We start from the raw sequence: 20,598 nt of genomic DNA, 5'->3' as shown, positions 1-20,598 counted from the left end.
CAAAACTATTCTGAAGGTATCGACCGTGTACACTGGGCTCCTAGTCAGGTCACAACGCTCAATGCAACGAAAACAAATGATCACGCCTTGTCATCCATTGGGGACGCACTGCAGACGGTGAAGTAGGGCCTGCTGGAGCCCGAGCGAGGGGCACTGTTAAGGGGTAAAGGTGTGCCCCCCACTAGGAAAAAAGATGGGTTTTAGCACGTGTTAGCTCACATGGAAGTAGTAACTAACCGAACAGAATCCGCATGCAGACAAGGCAGCGGTTGTTCTTGCTCATGCGGGTTAAACTACCCCGCCTGGTGCACAGGGGCCTTCAGCACGTCTTGTCCACCACATTAAAACCCACCTTTGCTGCTAGAGAAAAAAGGCCCCAGAGGTAGCACAGCCGCACAGGGCGCATCGCGCCGTCTGCACGTGTGGGCGCCGCCTCCGCCCCCGCCTTGCCCCGGGCGGCGCACCCAGCAGCGCCCCGAGGCTACTGAGCACGTGGGTCCAGCCTGGCCCCTTTCCTCCGCCACCGTCCGCCCGCTGCTGCCCCACTTCAGCTTCCGGAGCCCGGCTCGGGGCGGGGGGACCGCGGAGCCGAGCGCCCCAGGGTGGGCGCGGGGCTTGCGCCAGAGCTCTTTCCGGGGGATGGGGTCCCGGAAGCGGAAGTGTCCGAGGACGGCTTCCGGCGGAAGTGGCGCTGGTCGTTGGCTGTGCTCCTCGCTGGCTCGTTTCCTCCTCCCGGCCGCCCTCGGTTCCGAGGGAACGGCCGCCGCTGGGTGAGTGCAGAGCCGGAGCCGAGCCGTGCGCGGGCTTTTCGGACGGTTTCCTGCGGCTCCCGTTCACAAGGCGGCGGCCGGCATGGCACGAATACCCGGCGGCGGCGCGTGAAGGATGTGGCAGAGGCTGTAGCCGAGGGAGCCCTGAACTCCGGGCAGCGCCTCCCGCGGCTGCTCCCAAGCTGCTGGCACCGGCTCAGGGGAGCTGGCAGCGGGCCCCGCGCCGGCCCCCGCTAGCGCTCTCCCGCCTTCGGGAGTGAATCTGATCCCTCCCTTTCTCCCCCAGCGCGCGGTCCCCTCAGCACCCGCCCCGCACCCAGCGTCCTCCCGCCCGCAGACTCACGGCACCTGCTCTCATCCCCTGCTTGGACCTGCCCCGGCAACACCGCCTCGGGACTCCCTGAGCAGCGGGTCTCTGGTGCTCTGCGTGTCTTGCTCTGGGTCTCAAGATTTGAGTTCAAAGAGTCTCGGAGAGTGTGTGTGAAATATAATGGCTTCGTCGTCTGGAAACGACGACGACCTCACCATCCCAAGAGCTGCTATTAACAAAATGATCAAAGAAACTCTCCCCAATGTCCGGGTGGCTAATGATGCCCGGGAGCTGGTGGTGAACTGCTGCACTGAATTCATCCACCTCATCTCCTCGGAGGCCAATGAGATCTGTAATAAGTCTGAGAAGAAAACCATCTCCCCAGAGCATGTCATACAAGGTGAGTTCCTCGGGGGCAGTCATCTGCTAGATGACAGACCGTTTCGTTTAATGCAGTGCTGTTGTAGCCATGTCGATCTCGGGATAATGGAGAAACAGGATGGGTGAGATAATTTTTTTTAGTTGACTAGCTGGTGGTGGTGAGAGAGGCAAGCTTTCCAACAATACAGAGCTCTTCTTCAGGTCTAGGACCCTACAACTGACTTCTCCAAAAGTACTGGCAGAAAAAGTCAATATTTTAAAGAATATGAGTAAGGTTATTTGTTGCCTTGCATTGCAAGAGGGAGGCTACTTTTGTGGTGAAGGGGGCAGGAGTTTTCAGTTCCTCCCCTTGTTCTTTTCCTGTGTGACTTTGGGTGAGTCACTTATATTTCTGTGCTTCAGTTTCCATACCTGTGAAAAGAGAACTATCTCTCAGGGTGGTTGTGCAGATTACTTCCCTGTTTGTTACAGAAATAAAATAAAATAAAATATTAAGCACTTGCAAACCAGAGGCTGACACTGTATAACAGTTGGGGATGGGAGGTGGGCTTTACGAGAGAGTTCCAGGCTCTTGCCCCTGATGATCTCTAACCAATCCCCTAGCTGATGTAAAAAGAAAGATACTGGGATTCCTACCATACTGTCCCTGGACTTTCTTTGTGGCTTCATCTTTTGTATCAGTTCTACTGTAATAAGTGGGTACACTTAAAAATATGCCGTTGCACCCTATTCTGGCTGTTGGCTCCCACCTTCTATGGCTGCAGGGTGGAAAAGTTTTCTGATTCTTCTTTTGTTCTCTCTCGAATCTCGGAGCCTCCTGATTTTTGTGAGTATCTGCTGTTCTAGTCTTCTCCAGCCTGCATTTTTTTGAGTTTGTTCATTATGAATAGAACCAGTGCCTGCTACTGCTGCTCATAGCTTTCTCAAGCAGTAACAAAATGAAACTAATGACTTGGGTTACTTCCACAGCTGCTTTTGAAAGCCACATGGGCTGCTCCGATCAAGAATCATGTTAATTTTACTCAGATACTTGAGAAAGCTACCACAATTCTTGACAGTTTCATTGCTGCCCACAAAGTTGTGAACTAAGGTAGTAGTGAAAGTGATCAGAGTTTTGGTTTTACTCAGCTACTTGGCAAGTCAGTGAATAGTGGCATAAGCAGTAGAACTTCAGGCTCAGGAAAACAATCCAGTATTGGTTTGTATCAGTTCACATGGAAAGTTGTTTTTGAAACTATAAGTACTAAATGCTCAATTAATTAGATTCTGCAGACTATGATGGGGTATGATAACTCCACTTAACAGAAAAAGTTTCCTGTTTGCAATATAGAAGTGAATTTTTCAAGCTTTGATTATGACGACTTATAATAAAGAGCAATATAAGAAAATATGAACCATGTAGCAACTTTTGTTATAGTTAACATTTTAAGAAAATGGTGCCTTGCAGTAAAATTGATTCTTAAAAATCCTCTCAAACTCAGACTTGAAAAAGTAAAACCCAGACTTGCATTGTGAATGAAATGTTGTGCTGGTTAAATACATAAAGTTGCCACCAAAAGTATCAGTACAAGTTTTTAGGTTAATAGAGATTATCTCAAAAGAAAAGTAGAACAAAGTTATATTGGAAACCCAGTGTTAGTGGGAAGAAATAATTTAGTGATGAAAGACTGGTTGCCTATGATAAATGATTCTAAATGCAGATTTCACTTAACACTGTCCTGATTAGTCCAGTGGATTATTTTTCATAATGCGGATTAAGAAAATTTGTATGTGGTTGGAAGCTGAAGTGAAATGATTACCACATACAGACTGTATCTGCAGCGTGTTGTCTACTAACAAATATTTTGTCAAGTTATAATTGCTAGTGTGTTCAAAGTTCTAATTTTTGTTATAAAGCTCTTCTTGAAATTTTGTTAAATGAATGTTGATGTTTACCCATTTATATGGTCAAATGTGATAGGGAGGATGTTATAGTCATAAAATTTTATATTCTGCATCTACCTTCATTGCTATCCTCATTATCCTTCAGAAATACATATGGTACTAATTCCTTCCTAACCTGTCACGTGATTCCTTGAAGCATGAGGGTTAATATTACTATTTTAAAGAAAATTATTTAAGTTGTATGTGGTACATATAATTTAAATATTTCTATCCCATTCTGTATTGTAAAACTTATTTTGCTTTTTTTGACTACTATCTTTAAGTTGTCTACAATGACTGACTTTTTGTCAAAAGCTTCCTGAAAGTTCAAATACATTTTAGTAAGTTCTTCTTTGCCTACTATTTTATCAACATACTAAAGGAAATATTTCATTGATCTGCTCAAATTTTTAGTAAGTAAGCTGCAGTTTGCTCTTTCTGTCATAGTCATCTAGATTTTTATAATCACTTAAACCAGTTTACTTGGTACATAAATGAGGCTTACTGGTTGATTATTCCCAGGATCACCCCTACTTGTTCAAAATTTGCTACTCTCCAGAGCACCAGTATAGCAGCTAATCTTAATGAGAGATTGTATCTCTTTATTGGCAGCTCAACCACTTCATTCATTCTTTCAGATATCATGGTCCATACTATATGGCTCTTGTTCCTGCACTACCTTTTTTGACACATCAATATGTCAGTTGAATACCTGAAAAGAGTAGGTTTAGGGTAGGTATCACCAACATTCTTTGTGGGGAAAAATTGGAAAAAAAGAAATAATTTAGCGTCTCTATTTTTTTTTTAAATCCAAATTGCTATATGCTATTTTAGAAGATCACAAAGCTCATGCTCAAATAAATTGGTTAGTCTCTAAGGTGCCACAAGTACTCCTTTTCTTTTTACCATTTCTTCTGTAACCTTTCTGGTTCATATATATTTAAATAATTCCTTGTAGCTTTTTTTATGACTTTGACTATTTGCTCTTCAAAATCCCTTATACCCTACTAATTTTCCCTGCCATAGTTCATACTTTCTTTCTGTTGGCTTCGCTGGAGTTAGATTGTCATTTTCTCAAAAGATACCTATTTGGTTCAAGAGTAACAAACGTGTTAGTCTGTATTCGCAAAAAGAAAAGGAGTACTTGGGGCACCTTAGAGACTAACCAGTTTATTTGAGCATAAGCTTTCATGAGCATAAGCTTTCGTGATGCATCCGATGAAGTGAGCTGTAGCTCATGAAAGCTTATGCTCAAATAAATTGGTTAGTCGCTAAGGAGTGCCCACAAGTACTCCTTTTCTGTTTGGTTCAGGTAACATCTTGTGCATTGCCATCTTGTAATTGAACTGTTTTTTTGTTTAGGTCCTTTCTGTTTAGATGTCTGTGACTTTGTTATGGTATGTTTTAAGTGGCCTCCATTGAGTCTAAGGAGTCTAATATATTTACTTTCAATTTTAATGTCTTTTTAATTAGTTTCCTTCTCTTTTTGAAGTCTCCTTTCTGAAGTTTAATGGAACACTACTAGATTTTGGTATGATTTCTTGCCCAAGCAAATTTAATCTGTTTCCTTCAATTAATGGAAGTTCTGATTTAGTTTTTAAAGTAAGATCCTGCAACTGCAGCGGTTCTCAAACTGTGGCTTGGGACCCCAAATTGGGTCACGACCCCATTTTAATGGGGCCACCAGGGCTGGCTTAGACTTGCTGGCGCCTGGGGCTGAAGCCTGAGCCCCACCACGCGTGGCTGAAGCCAAAGCCCAAGGCCTTCGGCCCTGGGAAGTGGGGCTCAGGTTACAGGCCCCCTGCCTGGGGCTGAAGCCCTTGGGCTTTGGGCCCCCCACGTGGGGCTCAGGTGGACTCCGGCTTTAGTCCCCCAGCCGCTGGGGTCATGTAGTAGTTTTTGTTTTGAGAAGGGGGGTCAAGGTGCAAGGAAGCTTGAGAACCCCTGTGCAACTGGATCTATGTGGGCTGATCCCTGTAGTTGCTCAGAGCCCTCTGAAGTCAGTGGCAGATGTGCTATTTGCTTTACACACTATTGTACTCAATATTGACAGTATAATCTTTCTTAATTTCAATATGCTGTGGTAAAATTCTGTTGTTTTGCTGAATAACAGGATACGTTCAAAAGTATTCAAGTCTCTACCTATCCTAGGAAAAAACACTTATTTGGAAGATTTCATCATTGTATTTCTTATTCTAAATAATGCATTGCATAGGTAGTATGTAAAATGCAAGCCCACCCATGATGATGTATTCCTTATTGTATTTCTTTAGATTTAATAAAATACTTAAGACTGGAACATTCTGTACATTGATTAAAATACAAAATATTTAATATTTTAAAAATAAAATACAAACTTTCAGCCAGGCCACTATGCACAAGGCAGCTTGCATTATCACATATTCTACCCATTACATAATACAACTGTAAAATAAAAACCACCATAAAGAATAAGGCTTCTCAACTAAAGTTGCCTCAGATCCCAGCTGTTCAAAATGGATGCCAAGACTCTCAAACTCACTCTTCTGAAAGAGTTCTTTCAACGTGTAGGAACAGAAGAGACTAAGAGTGAACCTTTTACATACACTATCTCTAATCAACAGCAAGATTCCAGGGTTGATTCTGAGACATCTCTTACCCCTCTAGTTGACAGAGCAATTCAATTGTACCTGTGGAGCAGAGGCCAAACTTAAAGGCCACAGGGGCGAGAGTTAGTTTTCAGTTTACTGATACCCTACCTGTTCAGAAATGAGCTCTCTCCGAGGCTTTTTTTGTATAATTCAATAAAATGAGTCACCTGATAAATCTTTGAAGGGGACGCGGTCTAAATTGTCTATGATCACTGCAGATTGACTGCTATTTTCTGTATATGACTGGAGGGCAGATCTGGACACACCAGTAATCTTAGTCACTGAAACAACAAGCTTTGGTCACTTAAAAGCTGACCCCAAATGGCCATTAGACACCACTCTAAAACCAGTAGATAATTCTTAAGTCAGACTGGAGTCTACATAGGCTACCACTGTTGTTCAAGTGCACTTGAAACGTCAAAACCACAGCCTTCTGAATCATATTCCCGTAAAAGAAAGCAAAGTGTGAGAATGGGCTTTAATTGACAAAAACTCTAGCCTACAGACATGGCTTTTTGAAGATACTGACCTTTACGCTTGTTTAAGAATAGCAGGCATTCTCCCTATGGTGAGGTATTTATGATGTCTGACTGTAATTTGTATTAGTCAGTCATGCCAAAACTGGGTCTAAAGCTTCCTCCAGGTCTCGGTATGTTAACCAGATCTGGAACATACTACTAAGAGAAACATGAAGTCACACATTGCATATTCAGACCAAAACTGGCATCACAAAATCAAAAACTCATGCATGTTACCTGTCCTGTCTTGGTTGCATAGTTTTTCATGATGGGGAACCAAGGTTTCTTTGGCAAATTCAAAACCTAGGTAATGGGCTTCAGAGCCTGAGCTCCAGCCTGAGCTGCAACTTCAAAGTGCTGTAGCAGGTGTTTTTAGAGCATTAGTGTGAGCCCCTCTAACCCAAGTCTGTCAACCTGGACTTTCTCCAAAGTGCTGTGTAGATGTACCCTGACTGTGTCTCACTGTTTGTACAGTGCCTAATTACAATTGGACCTCAGTCTGTAGGTGTTAGTGCAATACAAATACTAAGGATAAGTAATAAACTAAAATTAATGCATTCAGATTTTTAAATCTAGTGATTTATGGAAACTTTTTATTATTTGTTAGAAATAGAATATCAAACCTGTTTGCTTGGCTTTGAAACTAAGACATCTGGTGGATGTTAAACCTGTAGCATTTAAAGTAAACCAAATAGATCAGAACGTTGATATCTACGTGTGCAAATAGTAATAACAAAGCTGTTGAAGGTTGTGCCATTAACTTAATCAGAAAATATTTGTCAGTAATAAAGTAATACTGGTATGTCAGTTGGCCTTATCTACAATAGGCTTTAAAACTAATTTTGAAAACAGAATATAAACTTAATTAAAAAATTAAATTTAGATAAAAGATGCTGTCAACTAAATTTGCCAGTTTAAAAGTGAAACTGACAATAAACAAAAGGAAGACTGTCTTTATAGATTTTCATTGTCTAAGATTAGCAAAATGTACAAAATAACTAGAACATGAATTGTGACAAGGAAATTCTATTTTTACAGTTTTCATTTTTAATAATCAAAGATTTTACTAATAAAGAAATGTACTTGTTTGTCTTATTAAGTTCACTGTTGCTTAAAATTAGTTTTCAAACACTTTTTGGCTGGTGAAGAAAGGACCAAACCTCTTCCTCTTATTATTCTTTTATAAATCAAATTCGAGCCGGGGCTATTTATCCAGGTACTTATGTGGCTACCATCACATTAGTTTTGTAGTACTTCCAAAGTATATTTAAAAACAGATAATCTGTCTTCCTAGTTTAATTTGAGACCTTTTTCGTGTGTGAAGAACTAAGCTTTCGCTCAGTAAGTTGAAGAAATTAGTTTTACACTGACTTTTGAAAGTGGAGAGGTCCATAGTCATCCTTCTCGTCAAATCTAAGATCTTTACCAGCAGCTGGTCTATCTGTCTCACTCCCAAGCTCGCTCTTCATTTGTCGTCTGTTTCTTTGTTCAGGGGAATGTTGCTGTTGTAGATGCTCATGGAGCTGAGAGGCAATCTCTCAGGTATCGCCTAGTCTACACTGGGTGGGGGGATCGATCTAAGTTATGCAACTTCAGCTACGTGAATAATGCAGCTGAAGTTGACGTAATTAGATCTACTTACTGTGGTGTCTTCACTGCGGTAGGTCAACTGCTGATGCTCCCCCGTCGACTCCGCCTGTGCGTCTAGCTTCGGTGGAGTAACGGAGTCGACAGGAGAGTGCTCGATAGTCAATTTATTGCATCTTCACTAGATGTGATAAATCGACCCCCGCTGGATTGATCACTCCGGAGGTAAGTGTAGACATGCCCTTAGACTAGTTCCAATGAGGGCTTTGAGTACCAAGACAGACTAGGATCCAGAATAGAGTCTGAGACTAGAATGCTCGGGTGGGGGTGATAACTGGGAGGGCCTCTGTTAAGCATATGTATTTTGTACCACACGGAGCTTTTTCTGGGTTTGACTTCATTCTTAGATATGAGGTGCAATAATCCAGCATAGAGGTCACTGATGAATCAATCACTGTGGACAGGTCTCTATCTGTTAAGATGGGGTGTAATTTACTGGCTAGTAACAGATGGTTGTTACTGCTGCTGTTTGGGCATCTAATAGCATTGAAGAGTCCTTAAGCCCATGGCTGCTGACCAATTTGGCAATCTAAACGCAGATGCTCTCTGTAGTACAGAGGCAAGTTTTTCAAAGTATTTCTGTAGCTTTCGTCCTATTTTCAGTGGCTACCTGAATAATGTTTGAAACCAGTGTATCCAGAACCCCTTTTTTCCAGTAGTTCAAACTACTTTAAAGCATGGTTCAAAGCTCAGTATAAACAAAAGTTGGATCCTATCTACAGTAAAACAACTTTTAGGAACTTGGTTACAACAGTTGTTCCCTAATGCTCTGTCCAACCCTGTTGTATCTTTTGTGGAGATTATTAATACCATGATTAGGTGCCAGCTATGTTACAAATTGGAATAGTGTCTTAGCATTTTAGGGAGGGTTGGAGGACAGTTACTGAATTGCAACTAGGTATGCAACACACTATTATTTACATTGCGAGTAGGGACTTAAATTAGCAATCCTTTCTCTCCTGAAATGGCCAAGTTGTTGCATATCAGTGCTGACTTCAGCCCATTAAGAAAATGTGCTTTTCTGGTTGGTCCATTATGCTTAAATAGTGGAAGGAGGGGACTTTGGGCATGTGTGGTGTGTATGGTACATGTTACTATATATCTGTTCTTAAGCAAATATGGGAAATATGGCACTGGTTCCATTCATTGGTCTGGTTTATATGAAATTATTTTAAATGTATAACTAAGAAATTAAACTGTCTCCTTGTCTTGCTGTTTTTCTCTGACTAGTTCCCTCACCTTTATGAAATACAGCTAAGAAATTTAAAAGTACCAGCAAAACCAAGAAGAGCACACTTGATAGTCTCAAGTTTTGAAGATAGTGCACTTTTGGTGCAGGAAGGGAGTAGGGAAATATGACTTAAGCCAGTGGTGTTCAACCTTTTGGAGCTGAGGTGCCCCCCCCACCCCTCTTGAGTTAAAAGTATTGGTTGTGCTGCCCCAACGCATACAAATATAGATACAACACCTGCCCCTCAGGTTTTCAGGGTGTGGGAAGGCACATGTGACAGTCTCTGGGTACATAGCCAGCACTGGGCTTGGAAGCTTCCAGGAGCAGAAATCAGCAGAGCATCAGTGGATATTGACACTGACCCACAGGCTGGATGGTCTGTTGAAGTGAGTCAGGGGGGTGGAGGTGGTGCTCCCTCCCCAAGCCCCAGCCTCCTGGGGACACCACTCGCCCCCCGAATGTTCCTCTGTGCCCCTCAGTTTGAAAATCTCTCGTTTAGGCCTTTATATACTACAAGAGTAAAAAGATGCACATTTTTAAAAAAAACTGTTGTGGGTCACTTTAAATAAGCAATCTATAGGACAGAACAACTTGGTGTCTTATTACAGGAAATTGTTTTGATGTGACTACAAATTTTAGTTATGCTAATTGATCATGTTTTCTTTTTTCCAGCACTAGAAAGCTTGGGTTTTGGCTCCTATATCAGTGAGGTAAAAGAAGTCTTACAAGAGTGCAAAACAGTAGCACTAAAAAGAAGAAAGGCCAGTTCTCGTTTGGAAAATCTTGGCATTCCTGAAGAAGAACTTCTAAGGCAGCAACAGGAGTTATTTGCAAAAGTGAGTGAGGCAATGTTTCTGACTAAGAAATCTAATGTGGATTTTTTTCCTGTTAATTGCAAAAATCTATCAGTGAGGTTGAATGAACTAGACACTCCCTGATTTAGTGCCATAGAAACATGCATAAGTCCAGAAGAATCCCCTGTTTTATGGATTGCATGGCCATGAAAGATTTTACTGAATCTGACCTTGCAAAGTCAGGGCAAGAAATGCAAATGGATAAATAAGATGCTGACTTTTCTTTGTTAATTCTGTGATCTGACATGCCAGAGAGATTGTATAGAAATGTGTAAGTTTTATTAGTCTGAGTTTTAAATGAATGTATTACTTTACCACTGGTGATATCAAAGCCGTGCCACTCAATCATGTATTCCTATTTTACAGAAACTTTTACAAATGTTTGAGTTTTAAAAAGTTATTTTCAACTACTTTTTGTATTCCTTTACGTGTATTACGAGGTTGTCTTTAGTCCAACTGTATATATGAAGGGAAATGCCAACTAATATATTAGAAAATGATCACTTTCTTTAAACTATAATCATAGAAATGTAGTGCTGGAAGAGATTTTGAGAGATCATCTAATCCTATCGCCCTGTGCTGCGGCAGGGTCATGTATACATAGGCCATCTCAGACATGTTTTTATCTAACCTGTCCTAAGAAACCACCAATGACAAGGATTCCACAACCTCTCTTAGAAACGTATTCCAGAGCTTAACTACTCTTATAACTAGAAAGTTTTTCTTAATATCTAACCTAAATATCTTTTGCTGCAGATTAGTCCGTTACTTCTTGTCCAGTCTTTAGAACAACTTTTAAAATAGCCCGTAACATATTTGAGGACCGTTATAAGGTCCCCTCTGAGTCATCTTTTCTCAAGACTAAACATGCCCAATTTTTTTTTACCTTTCCTCGTAGGTCTTAAACCTGCTATCGTTTTGTTGCTCTACTCTACACTCTCTCCAATTTATCCATTTCTTTCCTAAAGCATGGCACCGAGAACTGGACAGAGTACTCCAGCTGAGGCCTCCTACTGCTAAGTAAAGCAGGACAGTTACCTTCTGTCTTTTGCATATGACACTGTGTTAACATACCTTTTTTTGCAACTGCATCGCGTTGTTGACTCATGTTTAATTTGTGATCCATTATAACCCCTGATCCTTTTCAGGAGTGCTACCACCTAGCCAGTTATTTCCCATTTTGTAGTTGTGCATTTGCTTTTTTCCTTCCTAGGTGTAGTACTTTTCACTTATCTTTATTGAATTTTATCTTGTTGATTTCAGACCAATTCTTCAATTTGTCAAGGTTGTTCTGTATTCTAATCCTGTCCTCCAAAGTGCTAGCAACCCCTCCCAGTTTAGTGTCCTCTACACATTTTATAAACATACTCTTCAGTCCATTATCCAAGTCATTGGTGAAAATGTTGAATACTACAAGACCCAGGACAAACCTCTGCGAGACCCCACTAGAAATGTCCCCCCAGTCTGATAGCAAATGGTTGACAATTACTCTTTGAGTAGGGTCTTTCAACCAGTTGTTCACACACCTTATAGTAATTACATTTAGCCCACATTTTGCTAATTTGCTTATAAGAATGTCAGGTGGACTGTGTCAAAAGCCTTACTAAAATCAAGATCTGTCACATCTATGGCTTCCACCCATTCATTAGGCCAGTAATCCCATAAAAGAAGGAAATTAGGTTGATTTGTCATGATTTGTTCATGACAAATTTATATTCAGTTTTACTTATAACCTTATCCTCTACATACTTGCAAATTCTCGTTTGATAATTTGTTCCAGTATCCCTCAGGTCTCAAAGTTAGGCTGACCGGTTTATAATTCCCCATGTCCTCTTTGTTCCTCATTTTAAAGATAGGAACTATGTTTTTCCTTCTCCAGTCCTTTGGGACCTCACCATCTTCCATGAGTTCTCACAAATAATTGCTAATGGTTGAGATTTTCAGCTAGTTTTTAGGTATCCACAGGTGAGTTTCATTGGCCCCTGCTGATTTAAGCACATCTAACTTATCGAAATATTTTAACCCTTTCTTTCCTTGTTCTAGCTTGTTCCTTTCCCATTCTGGTTAATATTAATTATCGAGTCACAATTTAATATTTTAGCCAAGACTGAAGCAAAATGGGGATGTCATCTGTTATTAGCTCTCCTTCCCCACTAAGTGAGAACCTACATCTTCCTTCATCTCTTTCTCCCTGTGTATTTGTAGAACCTTTTTATTGCCTTTTATGACCCTTGCTAGGTGTAACTCATTTTGTGTCCTAATCATTTCAGTTTAAATATCTGTCTTGGTTTTGGTTCCATCACTTCATGGGGGAAAAGAGTAATTTCTATCTCTCTAATAGTTTTTGTCACAAGAATGCTAAATCTCTAACATGTCTCTTTCCTTTCTTTCTGTTCCCATGGTGAAAATGCTTATTCAGGTTCCTGGTGATCTTACATCTTAGTTGCAACCTCCTCCTCGCTGACCTTACTGAAACTCATGTAATGCCAAAACCCAGATAAACTTTATTTTTGTATGTTGTAAAGTGCCAAGTACATTATAGCTAAATAGATGATGATGATGATGATGAGACAGTTGAGGTTTTCACCAGGTTTGGAAATTTATCACATGGCTAATACATGTAATGGTGTAGTTCTGTGACAAATTAATGCATAGATACTTTTTTCCCCTTCATGCTAAGATTAAAAAAGCCAATGTGGCTGCTGCAGAAGCAGTGTTTGGTTTTATAACAAACTGGTTAGTTTAAGTTTTTATGTTCTTTTAAGCTTAATGCAATGAAGTTTAATGTGGATAACTTAAATAAAAGCTGCACTCTACACGGGTCAAAAGCAGCAGAGGAGGGGTGGGATAGGGATATTATAGAGTATTATAAACAATGGGGAATTAAAACAATTGACATTTCATTTAAAGAGGTATTATCAACTTAGACCTGATTTGTTTTTACCTACTTTAAAATTGTTTAATCTAGAAGACACTGTCCTCTGAAGGTATGCATTTAATTTTTTAATTATTAGAGTTTAATAAAAAATGCATTATAAAATTGTTAGCACATGCAAGTTGCACTAGTCTGTGTATTCGATCAGTAAATGAAACTTAAAATGGTCCTCATTTGATATTGTACAAAAATCTCTGATCAGATTCTAAAACAGTGCATTTTTATTTTATTCCACAATTTATGAAAGTAGTTTGTGGATGTATTGTTGGAACAAGTGCTGTACTTGCACTCCAGTCCTGCAAATACTTATACATGTGCATAACTCTTGCATGTGATTAATCCTATAGATGATCCAGAATTTACCAGTGGTTATATGCAGAAGGAATACTGGCTGCTTAAATGACAATCACACTTCTTAAAATATTCATCTACACACCTGAGAAATTATGTATGCGTATAAGTGTTGGTAAGATCAGGGCCCTAGTTTTCCGTCATTTACAAAGATAACTTCCTTAATGAATGAATAAATCCAAATCAAGAGGCATCCTAATTTGTTGTGAACATTAGGCTGAAGTTTGTAGGAAAAATTCTATGTTGTAGTATTTGAGAAGTGACTTGATTGTGCAATTAAAGACTGGCATACTGCATTATGGCATGAAGAGGCAGATTTAAGATTGAGGACACCTTAAGTTCTAACTCTGAGTTCTTAGCCATGCAACCTTAGGGAGTTTCCTAGTATTTTCAAAAGAAAAAAGATGTGAAGAAGTGGTTATATAATCTGGTGGCACCTAATATTTCCAGAATTATCTGTCCAGCAGAAGGTGCACAGTCCCTTGGAGCAGTGTTTCTCGTCCCTGAGATCTCCCTAACACAGTTTAGGAAGATAGCAAGCTGGTCCCTGGTATCTGAAAGGTTGAGAGAAACTACTGTAGAGCCACTGACTCTTATGGAGCACTGACACATTGAATGTGTATCTTAGACATGCATGTCCACTACTAATGTGTTCACGTGTTGCTTTCATTTGTTTAGAACTTTGGTTAAAATGGCTAAAAGTGTACCAAGTATTGACACTGAACAAATTTTGATTCTATTTCAAACCCTAGTGACTGCATATGAATACTTTTAACTGAAATTCTCTTTTCAGTGAGGGCTATTTCCTTTGCAGATGTCAACTTTTTTTTAATCCAGCACATTTGTGCTAGAGCTTTCCAAAGAGTTGCCACAACTCTTGGAATAGGGACAGTATCTTTTTGTACTCTTATTGACTGACTGAATTGTCCTTGATGAAATGTTCCAAAATATCATCCTTAGGTAGATAGTAGGTTCAGAAAATTTTTTCCTGATAGGTCAGTTATGGAAAATTCAAAATGAAAAGGGGATTTTAATAGAAATGTGCACTTAACTTTAAAGGTGTCCTATATAGAGGGGGGAAACAAGCTTTTGTTCTCTTTTGCTTTATATATAAAGAAGACCTGATATTTTTGTTTCAAAGGTTTTGGTTTTTTTTTTCTGCTGGGTGTTTTTTTTACAGTGCAAATTCAGGTTTTAAGTGGACTTAACAAGCTGTTCAAGTAATCACCTATATAACCACTGTCAAATAGTCTCAAATATTTCTTCAAGAATACCCTGATTTAGGCAATGGCCTACCTTTTTGATTGCACCATTATACCATTCTTTCAGTTTTTAGAACTTCCATTTATTTGTGTTCCACATTTTTCTGAGTTAAAATAGCTCAGTTAAGAACTTTTGTCGTTGTTGTAATTAGGAATAAATGTCTATCTAAGGTTAGGCTGATTGGAGACCATAAAGGCTTACTTTGTTTTCTTACTGTTATTACTATTCTAATAAATTAGTGCTTTAAAGTATTTGGCCAATGTTTGACTGGTCAGTTGACCAATTATTTTTGGTCTGGGCAAATGCCCATCCCTAGTTTTAACTATCCTGGAGGCGACTATAGTGACTAAAGTACTAGAAAAAATATGACATGACAAGCAAATGAAAGCTGACAATTGAGAGGAGAAGGGACTTCTAATCAAACTCTTTTTAGTTTGTTTGCACTTTTTATACTCTCAACTTCAGTACCTAACAATCACTTAACAAAGGCTTCCTATCAAATGTCAAACATCCTCTCTCCTTGAATTGAGGAAGATAAACTCACAATAAACTGCTGAAAATCTTGAAAATTCATGTAGCAAAAGCAGACTTAACATTCCTGATATTTATGTAACAAAAACAAGCAATTTTTTGGAGATGGGGAAAGAAGCAAAAATGATGTTGGGAGGTGGAGGATGATAGGGCTGAATTTAGGTTCAGCTGCAAAGGTTAGGCCCTTATTGAATAAGAATATTGTTACATCACTACTCTAGTTCTGACACTTTCAAACTATAACACATTGCACATGTTTCACTTTACTTACCCTCCATTTTTCCATTTAATTTAATTAATTTAATTCTTGCTTAAAGTACGGCCTGGACTTCCTGATCAGTATTTCCTAGGCAGTTTGGGTAAGTGGTGGAGGGACTTGTTAATGCTAATTGTACTTGTTGCACTTCTAGCCACTCTGCAACGTTCCTGGTTAATTTTTCATTTGAAAGTGTTGCCTCTATGACCCTGTGCAACCCCCAAAATTGACTTTTTTTCAAGTACATTTTTATTTACCTCAACCTCTTTGGTTTTCTGAGCATAAATGTTCCAGATGATGGTTGAACTGCATACCATCAAAATAGGTTATGCCAACATGAAGAAAAAAAGGTACTGTATTAATAGTAAGGCGTTTAGAGTGTGGATGAGAGGGAAAGAATAACTAAATGTTAATATCAATACAAAGCATTGCAATATTTTGAACACCCTTTATGTACAGTGATTATTTTTAGGTATAAATCTTGTACTTTGCACCTGCAGTTTCTGCTAGACCATTAATGTAATCTTTGCCAGTGTGCTATACTAATTCCTTAAAAGGTTATTGGAAATTGGGTTTTGTTAACAATTTTGTCTGTTTTCAGGCTAGACAGCAGCAAGCAGAACTGGCCCAGCAGGAGTGGCTACAGATGCAACAAGCGGCCCAACAAGCACAGCTTGCTGCTGCATCAGCCAGTGCATCCAATCAGGCAGGATCCTCTCAGGATGAAGATGATGAAGATGATATCTGAAATTCACCAGCTGAGATTCTATTCCCACTGAGAAATATCTTTCCTGCACAATGAAAACAGTGATATGAATGCTTACCTGTAATTTTGTATGCATCTTGGACTGGCCATTGGTATTCTAGGGATGTCTGCTGTTGTGTGCTGTACATGTAAAAACTGTCTTTTTTTGAACTCTTAAAGATTTAAGGTTCAATATCATATCAACTTTGGATTTTTAATGGTGTATATGGAAATTTTAGATAGCAGTGCGTCATTTATTTGATCAATAAACAGTGTTAAAATAAACAACAAGTTTATAAAATAGTGAGATTTATACAGAAGCTCTAAATCCACATTTGCATTTCTCTTCCCTTTTAACTAAACTATAAAATCTTACATAAAGAATTTTTAATTGGTTTTTTTTTGGGTGGGAGTGGTTCAGTAAACACTTAATCTGCATAATGGAAAAAAGCAAAGAGGTCAGCATAGTAAAGTCTGAATTCTTTGTCCTTTTAAAAATGAGGATATATATATATGGCAGTAAATATTATATGTGCTCAAATACCACATTTGTTACAAATTTGAAAAGATACATTTTCACTAAGATAGGAAAAGGTATGTTTAATAGGAGTTGTAGAAATTCGGTCATTTTTTTTGTATGGGGTGAAAAAATAAACCCATGATTTTATTATATCTATGAAGAGTCCTGAATCAATGAATATTTCATTTCAAAGACTGACCAGTGTAGAGAACTAATAATTCTTATTATTTCACTCCAATTTAATGTTAACTGTTGTTGATGGTATTACTTGCATAGTCCAGATATGTTCATATTGTTCACATGTAAAGCTGGAACTTGGTGAAATGCAATTGTATTAGTTCCATTGACTTAACTGGGAATTATTAAATGTTCAAGCCTACAAAAGCAAAAATTGAAGTTAATGAACATGCTTTCAGTAAAGAGGGATTTTTATTTAACCCTGATTTGTTAGTTATTGTTGTCAGCATAATGTTAACATTTTCCAGACTAGGTTACCAATGGATTCCTCAGCTACCTTGTGATACAATAACATTTTCTTCATTCAAACAGGTTAGTAGGTGCAAATGTTTCTGTACAAGTTTAGTTAAAGTATGCCCCACGAGTAATCAGGAAAGAAAATCAGGATAAGGAAAGAAAAAGAAGTCTTTTTGACAATTGGAAAATTCTGTTTATATAAATGGATGGGCAGCTGTTCTTTGTGTTGAAATAGACCATAGTTGTGTCCGTTATAGAATTTTAATGTTGAATGAAGAAATGTTGGCCAATGTTCTGGTACTCTTGTTTCCAGCAGAATGGAAAAGCCACTTGCATTCTAGTGCAGACGATCAGATCAGATAGCTGTGTAAGAATGCACTGTCTTTTCTTTTAGTATGCTCTTGACAAGTTTCTCTGGAAAAAATTTTTGGACTAAAAGCTTTGCGTGCAGCAGCCTGTTCACATAGCGAAATAAATAGAAAACAGTGTGCCCATTTTAAGTAGAGATCTGAACAAGTACAGTTGGCATATATTCAGATCTCCAAGGATCGCCCAGTGGCTTTTGATTTAAATTTTAGAGAAGTTAGGTTACATATTGAATAAACTTGCACATTTTCTAAATGCATCCTTGCAGTGATGGTTCAAAAAGTAAAGATTAGTTTGTTGAATGTTAAGTCGAAAAACTTTCATGAAATATGTTGGACAAGATTTGACTAAGGAAGTGGTTTTCTGTAAAGACTTCAGTACCAAAGGTAGTAAATCTAGTCTAGTGAAACAATGTTAATGTGCAGTGTTGGCTTTTCTAATTTGTACTGTAACACCTTACACTTTATATTTTAAATTAGTCTTTTTCTTTTAAGTAAACAAAATTAGGTATTTCACACTTGTTTTTTCTGATGCAGAATTCAGGTTAACATTTTACTGCATCTGGTATGTATGGGATAGTATGTTTGGTTCCTTGTGACCTTTTCTTTGGAAGTTCTTGTGCTTTTTTCATATGCTGTATTCTTCAAGCAATAAAATTCTGATGTGTTTTTATAAATGGTTTTTATATTTGATGTTGAGTAGCCACTTTTCTTCACTGCATTTGCAATGTTATAAGAAATTTAAGGTTATTTAAGCACTGCTGCCATTTTGACTGGTGAGTAATTTTTGTGACAAAGATAATGCTACCCAAAATCTGCTGTATGATATATTCCTGCTCAGTTGGGCTAATTGTCATGCTGACTCTCCTTCCAGGAAGTATATTCTCCCTATTTGCATTTTTGTAAAGTGAACAGGTTCACTTGTTTAAAAAACTGCATTTCCAGCTTTTCTGTGCTAAAGGGACAGTCAAAACCTCTAGGTTCAGATACACATTACTTATTACATCTTTTAGAATGTTATGGTGGGAAGAAATTTTTGTGAATTTTTTAATTTGAACAAATTAGCCATTTTTTTTTTTATGTCTTGCCTTCTTCTGCTGGGTGTCTAGTGGCAAAGACAAGGCTGTTTCTAGAGCTATGATACTACTGATGCTGGTACACAAATAATAAATAGGCATAAGACATTATAAATTTAAGTTTGGTGAGTAAATCAGATGTCAGTACTTAGTCTCTATTTGAAATAGGTGTGTCAGGAAATCAGTACAGTCCTTGTGGGAAAAGAAAAGGTGCAAAGAATATTGCAAATAAGTTAAATTACAAAAATTAGTTGTTGTTTTTAAGCTTATCAAATATAAACCTTGAATGTTCCATAGACAACTTTTCGTTTTCTCTTGTCAGAATTAGGCTCTCTATTCAGTATCCAAAATACAGTTCAGGAATAGTGAAACTTGAAATTAACGTCAGTACCAAATGTGAGGCTTTGACACTTTCTCAAGGTAAGACTTATAAGAAACCAATAGAAAGATGGAGCAGAGTTGTTTGCTACCTAGTTACTTGTCATATGTGTAGCAGATTCTTTTCAAGCTTGGCATAGCACTAAATTGACACAGTACATCTCAGCAAAAGACATTCATTGCTGAGTAACACTTTCAATTTAAGGCTGTTATGGAATTTGAGTGAAGCTCTGTTTTCTGTCACTTCAATGAAATGTGTATGCATGACATTTTACATGGTGAATAAAGTAGTTCCTTTTAATACTGCTTTTCTAGGATAAAATGAAGAGTGAATTTTTTAAAAAAAACAAACAAAAAACTTAAGCTAGAATCCCCCTTAAAAATATATTTGAATGTCTCTTGTTCGTACAGAAGTGCTTGTTACAGGTTTGTTGTTAATACGTTAAAAAAAAAAAATCACGTTTCTAGGAATGGAGAAAGCTCCAGTGGTAGATGGTGCACCTCAGATTTTGTAAAAGTGCCTTCATTAAAGAAGATTCTTTTATATGCATAATAGTACATGTTCATTGATCTTCAAATCACTTTGAAATACTGTCAAATTAAAAAATGACTAACTGTAAATTCTTCATTGCGTATGTGCAGAACTCAGTTACTTCTAAATGGAACCACTTGCACAACTTCAGTAATCTTGCGTTGTAATGTAACATTGAATTTGAATGCAAAAGCTAAAGTTCCATAATGTTGCCTTACGATTCTGAAATGAAATATAATACTGAATGTGTAATGACTGCAGTATACAAAGGCTGCCAAGGATGACTTGAGTGCTGTAGTTCAACTGGCTAAATAGTAACAGTTTTACTTTCAATATTGCTTTATTATCTCCTGTGAATCATTCCTTTTGTATTTGACAGTTTTTACTCCCCACCCCCTTTAAAGGGACACTTTGTTAAAGTTAAGATGGGGTTCCAAAATACATCTGTTTGTGAGATCTATCTAGTTGTTAAAAAATTAGGATTTCAGTGCTGGGTCAAGTAAATGGACCATCCACCCACACTGAACATAGCCATCATAGCTAAATGTTCCTGGCATAACTGTCAGGGGAGGAAAAAGGTATGGCAGTAAGTTTAAAAGTTGGTCTGTTAAGGTGCACTTGTAGTCAGAAGTGGCCATTCCACTTCATCGACAGATGCTCTGTGTGCATTTTGTTTATTTTATTGACTAAGCTTTTATGGTACTTTTGTCTTCCAGCACTGCAGAGGTCCAGAAGTGAGCTGAATTCTATTCTGGGTCAGAGATCAGCAGTGGAATTAGTTGCATCCTGTCTCACCTCTCTGTGCACAGAGTTCTAAAAGCAGTAGAACTGAGGCAGTTTCACTGGACAGCGGGACAACCAAGGCGAGTTTTTATAGGGAGGGAGAGTTCTTTGCTGGGGCCCTCTCC

The 20,598-nt window shown here is 38.6% G+C and overlaps 1 protein-coding gene across 1 annotated transcript; it reads left to right on the top strand.

Moving 5' to 3' along the window:
• Positions 1–661: 661 nt before the first annotated feature.
• On the top strand, positions 662–19,721 carry DR1 (down-regulator of transcription 1). The gene is made up of 3 exons (XM_073357039.1): positions 662–1,480; positions 10,083–10,246; positions 16,202–19,721. Exons 1-3 carry the CDS (start codon positions 1,261–1,263, stop codon positions 16,346–16,348), a joined length of 531 nt encoding a protein of 176 aa, XP_073213140.1. The 5' UTR covers positions 662–1,260; the 3' UTR covers positions 16,349–19,721.
• The last annotated feature ends 877 nt before the right edge of the window (positions 19,722–20,598 follow it).

This window comes from Lepidochelys kempii, chromosome 8, assembly GCF_965140265.1.
Source record: "Lepidochelys kempii isolate rLepKem1 chromosome 8, rLepKem1.hap2, whole genome shotgun sequence".
In the NCBI taxonomy this organism is placed as follows: domain Eukaryota; kingdom Metazoa; phylum Chordata; order Testudines; family Cheloniidae; genus Lepidochelys; species Lepidochelys kempii.
The sequence above is the reverse complement of the archived record's forward strand: the minus strand, read 5'-3'. Positions and strand labels throughout refer to the sequence as shown.